Source organism: Platichthys flesus, chromosome 24 (assembly GCF_949316205.1).
Source record: "Platichthys flesus chromosome 24, fPlaFle2.1, whole genome shotgun sequence".
In the NCBI taxonomy this organism is placed as follows: Eukaryota; Metazoa; Chordata; class Actinopteri; order Pleuronectiformes; family Pleuronectidae; genus Platichthys; species Platichthys flesus.
This window is the reverse complement of record NC_084968.1, coordinates 15,532,634-15,542,774: the sequence shown is the minus strand read 5'-3', so window position 1 is coordinate 15,542,774 and position 10,141 is coordinate 15,532,634. Positions and strand designations below refer to the sequence as shown.

The window sequence follows — 10,141 nt, the reverse complement described above, 5'->3', positions numbered from 1 at the left end:
TTTAAATTTATTGTTGTTTATTCTTCTTCAGTGTTTAACTTCATTTATAAATGAGCAGAAAGATTTGATCAAGTTATTGATTCAAAACACACACAGATGATATTTATGATCTTTATGTTACAAAGTGTCCAAGCTGCAAAAACAGGAGCAAAAAAAAAACAAGACAAAGCTTCAGGTGAGAAACAGCAGGAACATGTGATCATCCTCCTCAGCCAATCAGCTGCACTCGTTCCCTTTGATGAGGAAGAAGGTTCCAGCAGCGACACCGAGCAGCCCGACGCTCAGACCCACTCCACAGAACACAGACGGGCCCACACCGGGCTGAGGCATGTCCACATCTGGAGACACAACACAGATGTTCTCTCATTGGTCAGTTAACTCTTTCAATCTTCTTTAAGAAACTCTTCTTACCCCAGATTTTGGTCAGTGGCTGGTCCAGAGCCGGGTGTGACACTGTGCAGCTGTAGACGTCTCCCTGCTGAGCGGTGAACTCCAGTCTGGCCGTCTGTCTGAAGGAACGATCTTGGTTAGGATAGGGAACATTGAGACTTGTTCCTTCAGTCACGTTCTCCTCGTTCTTGGTCCAGTAGACGTGAATGGGAGGAGGGTAGAAACCAGTCACATGACAGATCAAGGTGTTTTTCCCTCCGAGCTCCACCTTGTCTCTGACGTAGATCATCGGACTGGAGGGACGATCTGTGAAGGAACACCACGTTAGGAATAATCTTCTCTCCACTTCAAGTTGGTCTCATACAGAAGTTTAGAATCAGTTCATGAAGAAGAATGATCAGAAACTATCGATCCAGAAATAAAACAAACACGTGACCATTTGAAACCAGTGGCTGGTAACTGGTGACCTGCACCAGTAACAACATCTAAAACACAGCTCACACTGGATTTTATTGATTTGTAAACATGGAGTATTTGTTGTTGTATTGACAGAAGTATTTGTTTATTCTTACCATTTTCCAGTTTGAAGTCCTTCATGGCCTGACGAATGATTCCCAAGTTGGTTTTGCAGGTTTGTTGATTGACCACAGCTGTTTGATAAGCGCCTTCAGGGTAGCTCATGTGATCAATGAAACTGGGCTGAGGCTCGACTCCTCTGTTATTGATGAAGTCAGCGAACCACAGCTCTTCACCATCCAGGTTATATGCCATCGCACCATCAGAGTCTGAACATCCAATAACAACAAGGTCCTCGTGTAGACCTGAAGACACAAGAGCTGGTTAACTGACTGAGTGGTTAGTTAACTCTGAATGGTTAGTGAACTGACTGTAGTTAGTTGATCATTTAAAATCCTCTTCCTCACCTACATTAATAATATGTCAGCATCAAACCTTAAAGAGCTGTTAGTACCTTATCACCACTAGAGCCCTGAGCTCCCAGATTTCAGTCTGTTGTCTCTAAAGTCTCCAAAGCAGAAGAGCCAGAGCTTCAGCTTTAAGCTGCTCTGCTGAGGAATCATCTCAGTTTAGGTTCTGGAGACAGACGCCCTCTGTACGTTGAGGATTCAAACCTTTGTGATAAAGTTATATTTAGAGCCGGTCCAGGTTTGTCTTGGACCTGATCTGAGTTCTGCTGCTACAGGTCTAGAAGGTCTGAATCACAGTTCTGTCAGTTTTACTCTTGTTAAGGATTAAGATCAGAGGAGGTCAGAATATTAATTATATATTATATTATACTGTAGTGTCTGTCTTACCTTCAGCAGAGACACTGAGGACAAAGCAGAGGACAAGGACGTTCATCTTCATCTTCACCAGCAGCTCACTGACACTCACAGACACACACTCACTGACACTCACAGACACACAGCTGAGCTCTAACTCAGTGCAGCCAATCACAGCGCAGAGAGGACATGATGTCATCAGTGTCCAGGTAGACTGAGGCAGCCGCTACACTGAACTCTTTAAACAAACTTTATTCTTCTACATGGAACTTAAATCTTTTCACAATAAATGTTCTGTTCAAATCTGAACCTTTCATCACTTCCTCCCCAGCTCAGAGTAACTGAGTATATTTACTCAAGTACTATATACTATACTATACTCAGTTACACTTGACAAGTGCTTTTACTTGATTTTTAACACATAAAACATCAATTATAAAATAAAATGTCACTTTGACTTTTGAAGAGTGTTTGCACAGAGTGCAGAGTACTGTAGTACTTCAAATACTGTGGTACTTGAGAGTACTGCAGTAATCTGGGGTACAAGGAAGATGGTTGGATGATTGATCGTCATGTGATTAACGAACATGTGTTTATGCAGCTCCTGTGACATCATCACTTCTCAAACAGTTCAGAAACGCAGGGGAAAAACGCTTGTATTTCTATCTTAGTGAGGACTCTCATTGTCATAATGCAATCCGTAGCCACTTCCACAACTCCAACCGAAACTTAATTCTAACCCTAAAACCAAATCTTCACCTTCAAACAGTCCTCTGAAGAAGTGAGGACCAGACAAAATGTCCTCACTCTAAGTCTTTGCTTATCAAGACTTGAAATGCGATATTTAAATACAAAACCATTTACCATTTAATTAACAGGGTGCTCACAAAAATATAAGTACAGAAACACACACATATCCAGTTTGACCACATGATGCCTTCAGGTGTCACTGGGAAACCAGGACTGGATCAGTTCCAATATCTGAGTTAATAAAAGGACTAAGTTTTCCTGCAGCCCCTGAATGCAGCGTCTGTGGAATGTCCCCACATTTACTTTCAGTTCAGCTTCAGCAGCCAATCAGAAAAAGAGCTGCTGCTGAGTCATCAGTTCCCAGGAGAAGCAGATGGAGGACTGGAGTCCATCGGTCCTTTCAGTGGAGTCAGACAGAAGTCCTCCAAACAGAGAGGTGCTCCAGCCAGAGGTGCTCTGCTCTGATTGGCTGAAGCCTTCAGTGTCGGTCCTACTCTTTAATGTGAGAATTCTTTCTGCTCCAAACGTCCATAACTGTAATGTGTTCAAATCCAAACCCTATTAGTTTCTGAACAATGTCTAACATTGGGACACGATCAACTTTACCTCGGAATTAAATGTAAAAATATGTATGTGTTCTACATTTAACCACATGTGCATGTTTCCATGACAACAGAAAGTTGGTGTAAAATAACACCTGAAACTTTATTTACATCATTAAAACACATGAATTGGCTCCACCTGGTGGTGACGTGGAGATCAACACCCTACATCCTGTGAGGGAGTCAGGTGACCTCAGATCACATGAGATCGGGTTGACCTTAGGCTTAGCTAACCCTAACCCAGGTACATCAAGTAAAGGTCACATGAGGTCACATACAGTCATGTGACGTCAGGTGTGACAGTCAGACAGGTGAGCTGGAGAGGCAGAGTCATCCTGGTCATGAAGTCTCTGTCTCCTCGACTGAATCTCCTCCTCTCTGAAACAAACACACATCAGCATCAACTGTCTCCGGCTGAACTGTGTGTGTGTCTGTGTGTGTGTGTGTGTTTTTGTGGGTGTGTGTTACCCTCTGGTCTCTGGTTGTTGTGTTTCCTGCAGGTGAGCGTGAGCGGCCGACACACAACATCACTGCTGCACACGGCCGACAGGAAGTGGAGGAGCGGGTCGTCCTCATCACACACCTGAGAGACAGACAGGTACAGGTGTGTCTGACCGCAGCACTGATCCACCTTCAGCTGCTACATACAGGAAGTGACACTGACCATGCTCCGCCCACGTGGGTACACTCTGATGTGACCTTTGACCCTGAGAGCCCTCTGAAGCCCCTCCCACTGAGAATCAGCCAATCCCAGCAGAGGACGAACCAGAGCACCTGAGAACCAGACGTGAGCCTCACCGGTCCCGTCGTCAATCACCAATCTGATCAATACATCATCAACGTGATCAATACATGTATCTGATCTATATAAATATTAATATAACAACAGTGTGATGAATGAGGAATGTGTTGATCTGTGTTCTTACTTTGCTTTGGACTGAAAGACCGAGGTGGTCGAACGACACTGAGAACTGGAACAAGACTGGAGAGAGAGAGAGAGAGGTTTGTTTATTTACATCAATAAAACTATGAATGTAACTTTTCAGTATAAACTCTATAAGACAGCTCCACTGAAGAACTGAGGTCAGTCAGCAGCTGCTGTGCCCCGGCCATCATTCATAAATATCAATGAGTAATAGAATAAAATATTATAACGTTTTTAACGGCCGAGTATCACGATACTTTTGTAGTATCGGAAAACTCTGCAACACTAAAATATATAAAGTTCTGTCAGACCTGATCATCTGTTTATGTTACTCCATGTGTATTCAATATATATATATATTACATGTCATTTAGCTGATGCTTTTGTCCAAAGCGACTTACATTTTTAGAACCCGCTCTATCCCCTAGGCCACGCTCTCTATATATATATATATATGTATATATTAGTGGTGTCAAACGATTAAAATATTTAATCGCGATTAATCACATTTATTTCATAGTTAACTCAAAATTAATCGCGATTAATCACACATTTTATCTATTCTAAATGTCCCTTCATTTAATTTTTCTCCCAAATTTTTTTTTGGCTTGCTTTATGCAAATGTTTAATTTGATTGAAAAACAACATTGCCAAACAGGGCGATACAAAATAAAATTATAAAGTGCAGATTTCAGGTAAACAAGGACTCAGCCTATAGTGCAGTTTAACCATGGCTTAATATTTTCTGTTTTCAAGTTTGCTGTGAACAGAGCAGTCAGGCCTCTTGTTTCAGAAACAATGAACCGTAACAGTTAGTAGGCTGACCTGTTAGGTTAATAATAAAAGGTCAGCCTACTACTTCTTTGATTTCAGCAGCGACTCAAACAGACAAGCAACAAAATAACAAACAAACAAAACACACAGGCAAGTGTCGGCCTACTTTGAAATAAATTAAACACAGAACTTTGAGTCCTCCCCATATTTGTGGAAAATGTATGAAATAAGAAGTACACTATCTTTAAATAAATAAAAACATATAGCTGCAGCCCAGTAGCTTAAAAATATATATTTTAGTTGGCGAAATATTAAAACAAAAAGCGAGAGCAGGTCAGGCTGGAGGCGAACACAGAAACTGAAGCTCGGTAGAAACCAACTGCAGCTTCTGCTCTGATCAAGAAGCTGCTGCGCTGATCTCTGATCAGCTGAGACCAGAGAAACTCTGTGTTTTCACTGTTTCCATAGTTAAGAAGCAGTGAGTCAGTGAGCGGCTGCTTCACATGAACAAGCTCTGATCTCACTGAGCGAGTGAGCGGGGGCAGGGGGCGGAGCCTCGGGACGGGTGCGCTATCTGGGAGCACACACACACACACACACACACACACACACACACACACACACACACACACACACACACACACACACACACACACACACACACACACACACACACACACACACACACACACACACACACACACACACACACACACACACACCCCCGCTCCTGGTACTTCATGACGGCCTGATACGATGATGTTTTAAGAAATGATTGTGACTTAGTCAACCACCAACATGCAAAATTGTGAGAGTTGGCAGCTCTGCGTTAATCTCGCGAGAAAAATATTGACAGTGTTAAAATGGGTTTGTGTTAACGCCGTTAATAACACGTTTAACTGAGAGCACTAATTATTATATATATATATATATATATATATATATATATATATATATATATATACCTACCTGAGAGTAAACAGTCCCACACAGCGAGCAGCTCCATTGCAGCTGCACAAACAGAAAACACACCACGTGACCTTTGACCTGACCCACAGAGCCACTCTGCTCCCCGCTCAGAGCCCATGGACCCAGATGCATGATGGGAGCAGGAGGAAGAGGAGCAGATCTGAAATGAAACGATTAGAACAGTGTGTATAATTCACGTGGTGGAGAACGAATCAGGTAAAAACATCGATGGTGGAAATGAGAGGTTACCTGGAGTCTCCCAGAGAGACGACACTGAGGCAGCTGACAGGTAACATGCTGCAGTACACACCTCCTGTCCTGGAACACACGTTACACAGCTCTGTGTGTGGGTCGGTGTGTGTGTGTGATTGTGTGTATGTGAGTGTGTGTTACCTGGACAACCTCCTCTGGAAAGCAGACAGCCTCAGTGTGTTGCCTGGCAACAGGCCAGGTGGGTAGGGGGTGTGGCTTAAGTCCAGGTACACCTTGAGACTCCTCCCACCTCGGTCACACATGGTGAGACGGACACCTGAGAGTTTCACACACACACATAAGTGTCTGTACAACTGTGTTAAGCTGTTGTTAACAGGGCTCCTACGGGTTTGAACAAGTTAAAGACTTTTTAAGACTTTGGACAGAATTTAAAATCTATTTCACGTCCAAACACGCAACAAAGTATGAAGGAAAATGACTATGAAGAAATAAGTCCCAGAATTACTTACAAAGTAAATGTATTCCCGTTCAACATAACAATGACTGAACAGAACAGTGTGTGTGTGTGTGTGTGTGTGTGTGTGTGTGTGTGTCCTGGTTGAGAAGGACTACAGGCGACCTGGCCCTGCACTGAGCAAAGACTGAATCTCTGAACCTACAGGTGTTGGAAATCCTAACAGTCCAAAATAGTAACAGATAGAATCAGAGATAACTGAGCCTTCAGTCAATAAGGATTTGCTTTTGTTTGTCAAACATTTACCAAGTATGAGGTCAATAAATCATTCTTTCAGCAAAGAGAAAAAGGATGTTCCCAAAAAAAAGGCCACAGAAGAAAATGAAACACCCCCCCCCCTCCCCCCAACACTACATGGACCTCTCTCTCGTCAGCCCTGCTGCCGAGGCTCTTGTTGTTTGTTGTTGGCTTCTCACGTCTCTTGTGTTTCTCTGACTGGGCATTTGATTCTAAAGCCTTCCCCCCCGATGTTCCTAGTTTTACTGTTTTCTTGCTAAAGGTGCGGTGGCCTTCCAGAACATTCCCCCCCACTGGTTGTAACCACTAAACCTGCTTCTATTCAACCAGGCTTTGTGGAACCTGCACTTCCACATTGAGTTACACAAGACGTGGACACACTGGTAGAGTTTCCGTCTCTCTTAGCTTGATGCTGTTTGCTCCGTGTGTTTTCAAATGCTAGACACTAAATAAAGGCTGTCTATGAGCGGGGGTGCACTCAGAGCACAGAAAGAGGAGAGCGATGCATCCTGCGGCGGGAGGGTGCATTTAGCGGGGGGGCGCTCAGAGTAGCGCCAGCGGAGTGTGGCGCAGTAGTAATCAAGCGTGTAGCGTGAGACAGAGAGGAAGAAGACAGCTGTCCATCAGACAGAGGCTGCTCGGTCAGTGCGAGTGCAGCGTTATCGGTGGGTTCCTCGCTAACATGTACATAAGATAAGGATGCATATTGTTAATATGGAGGTGAGTAGTCTGCACGTATCATTTCTTCTTATAGAGCCACACATATTCCCTCCCATATCCTGCCTTTCATAGGCACATGTTGTACTGTGCTGTTGCTAAATGAAAGAACCTTAACAGAGAAGTCGTCTGAGCCGTGTTTCAGCAGACACACCTGGAGCGGAGCTGGAAATCAGAACCGGCTAAAAGAAGAAGTTCCTCATGTACAGTCCTTACATCATCCTCACCAACACACTGGTGTTCTCCGATAAGTTCTCACTGGGGGCTGCAAAGCTAGTGATGGTTCCACGACCTAGCTAAATCAAATTTAAGACTTTTAAATCTTTTTTAGGCCTAAAATTCAAATTATTTCATTTTAAGACTTTTTAAGACCCGCGGTAACCCTGTATTAGACACACAAGTGTGTGTGTGTGTGTGTTTTTACCTGTGTTTGTACGTGTGTGTCCACATTCAGACGTCCTGTTGTTCAAACTGATTCTGTCACACACCAGACCCTGAAAACAAACCAGCTCTGAGCTACACACACACACACACACACACACATCAGTGCATGTTCATTAAAGCAGCAGCCACACGGGGGGGGGGGGGGGGGGGGGGGGGGCAGTGTTTACCTGCAGTCCAGGACGTCAGAGACAGACAGGACTGTGGGCGAGAGAGGCTGAGGACACAGAGAGAGAGAGAGAACAGGCTTTAACTTATCTTGGTGTGTGTGTGTGTGTGTGTGTGTGTGTGTGTGAGTGTGTCATTTACCTGTCTGCAAGTGTGCAGCTGCAGTGGGCGTGTCAGGGTGTGGAACCTCCAATCAGATTGGATCTGTAGGGTGGAGTCAGTGTGCAGCTCCATTCCACTCCGCCCAGAACCATCACAACCAATCAGAACACTGGGATCCTGACAGAAATAGAGTTTGTCATGTGATGATGTTTTGAATTTAGTCAAACTTCATTTTTCCAGAGTGTAAAGTTTATTTCAGCAGCTTCAGGTGAGTGAACCTGAGCGTTAGCAGCAACAAGTCTGTAGTAGCATCCAGGCTGAAGGAGAGGGAACCATCTTGCAGACACACCTGAGAACACTAGGTCCACCTGCATGTGCACACACACAGATACAATCTCACACACAGATACACACTCACACACAGAGGTAACACACTAATCCCAGGTGCATCATGGGATCTAAAGACCATACATGTGTATTGTTGTCCTTACCTTCTCTTCCTCTCTCTTTATCTCTCTATCTGTCATTGGGACGTTCTTTGGGTCACGCCCCCAGCTGACCACAGGACCAATCACTGCAACTCTGACTGTGAAGTCCAGTACAACTCCCCCCCCCTCATCACCCATATTCCTCCAGGCCAACCCCCCCTTCTGCTCCACCCTGAACACTATGGAAACAGAGGAGGCAGAGTGGGGGGCGTCCGCCTCCTCCCTCCTCTTCTTCCTCCTCTTCCTCTCTTTTTCTTCTTCTTCTTCTTCTTCTTCTTCACCTGTTGTAGCCACGCCCCTCTGTCTCAGGAGAGTCATCATGGAGACAGATGGACTGAGGATGTGGAGGTGGTCCAGAGAGAACTGAAGATAAACTCTGTCCAACAGAAAAACAGCCCGAGTGAGTCATCATCAAATATCAAATTAATCTTTATGAATGAAACACGTGCTTCTTATTTTAGTCTGCTGGGAAATCCTGTGAACCACAGGAAGGTGAGAATTAATTTTATTATTGTTTTTGTGTCTGTGTCTCTAACGCTCTGATATGTGTTATGATATAATTTAGTTAGATCAAGAGGATGGGGGGGGATTTGTTATGTGAAATCATTTGATATTAATTTGTATACATTGATTTACTTAACTGCAAAAATTCAACAAACATATCTTTAAAAAAAACGTGTGTGTGCGTTTGTGTGTGTTTGTGTACCTGCAGTGTTTGTGTGTGATGAACTGCTCCTGGTCCAGATGTTGACAGGAGGGGAAATCTGATTGGAGGAATCTCTCCGTCACCATGGTGAACTGATGGACACACACCAGACAACCTGCAACACACACGCATTCATTCAACATTTGACCTCCGCGTGCATGTGTGTGTGTGTGTGTGTGAGTTGTACCGATCCAGGCAGTGTTGAAGGCCGCCCTCTGACCTCCCTCCTCTTCCTCACTGGTTTCTGTGACGATGCAGGTCACTGCTGCTGTTCCGTCTCGGAGCTGCAGAGTGTGTTCACTTTCAGACATTTGAGATGGAAGCTCCAGGATCCCCACCAGCAGCAGGGGGCGCTGTCTGTCAGAGCAGAGGGGGGGCAAGTACTAAAGTTAATATTGAATATTAACATGTAATAACACTTTCTTTAACCTTCAGTGAATGTGCTGCTCTCAAATCAAACTGTGATGATCAGTTTTGGACTCATCATTTCAAACAATCAAGATGAGTTTGTTCTCATTCGTTTACACGTTCTATCATTGAGACGGGTCAGGTCAAAGGTCACATTTTACCTGAGTGTGTCTCCGATGTGAAGGTCGTCTCGGGGGTCAGACCTCTGAGTCCAGAAGGACCAGGCCAGAGCGGCATTAATCTCAGAACTGGTCAGACTGGATCCATCAAGAGGCAACAGGGATCTGAGAGACACTGAAGACCAGCAGTCTGACTGAAGAGACAGGACGAGCTCTGAGACACTGACGTACTGAGGGACTGCAGGGTCCACGCTGTACTGTGGAGACACAGAGGAGACAGAGAGACACTGTGGAGACACTGAGACACTGTAGAGACACAGTAGAGACACTGTGGAGAC

The 10,141-nt window shown here is 44.4% G+C and overlaps 2 protein-coding genes across 5 annotated transcripts in view; both read right to left on the bottom strand.

The window, feature by feature from the left end:
• Positions 1-1,838, bottom strand: LOC133949900 (H-2 class II histocompatibility antigen, A-U alpha chain-like). The gene is made up of 4 exons (XM_062383969.1): positions 1,704-1,838; positions 963-1,211; positions 412-696; positions 1-338 (listed from the first exon to the last, which is right to left on the bottom strand). The coding sequence occupies exons 1-4, from the start codon at positions 1,753-1,755 to the stop codon at positions 217-219; spliced, it is 708 nt and encodes a 235-aa protein (XP_062239953.1). The 5' UTR covers positions 1,756-1,838; the 3' UTR covers positions 1-216.
• A 681-nt stretch (positions 1,839-2,519) lies between these two features.
• ctc1 (CTS telomere maintenance complex component 1) overlaps positions 2,520-10,141 on the bottom strand; it is a 12,536-nt gene continuing 4,914 nt past the window's right edge. Inside the window, exons 11-25 of one of the 4 annotated variants that reach the window (XM_062383965.1) lie at positions 9,846-10,060; positions 9,464-9,633; positions 9,277-9,391; positions 8,574-8,946; positions 8,361-8,450; positions 8,122-8,259; positions 7,983-8,029; positions 7,796-7,887; positions 6,084-6,219; positions 5,940-6,008; positions 5,691-5,850; positions 3,949-4,004; positions 3,687-3,843; positions 3,491-3,605; positions 2,520-3,400 (exon numbers count right to left, since the gene is read on the bottom strand). In XM_062383965.1, the coding sequence (XP_062239949.1) occupies positions 3,303-3,400; positions 3,491-3,605; positions 3,687-3,843; positions 3,949-4,004; positions 5,691-5,850; positions 5,940-6,008; positions 6,084-6,219; positions 7,796-7,887; positions 7,983-8,029; positions 8,122-8,259; positions 8,361-8,450; positions 8,574-8,946; positions 9,277-9,391; positions 9,464-9,633; positions 9,846-10,060 (2,031 nt within the window). In that variant the 3' untranslated portion in view covers positions 2,520-3,302. Of the gene's footprint in view, positions 3,401-3,490; positions 3,606-3,686; positions 3,844-3,948; positions 4,005-5,690; positions 5,851-5,939; positions 6,009-6,083; positions 6,220-7,525; positions 7,664-7,795; positions 7,888-7,982; positions 8,030-8,121; positions 8,260-8,360; positions 8,451-8,573; positions 8,947-9,276; positions 9,392-9,463; positions 9,634-9,845; positions 10,061-10,141 lie in introns of those variants that run through there. The other 3 variants (XM_062383966.1, XR_009920205.1, XR_009920206.1) reach the window with 3 other exon arrangements.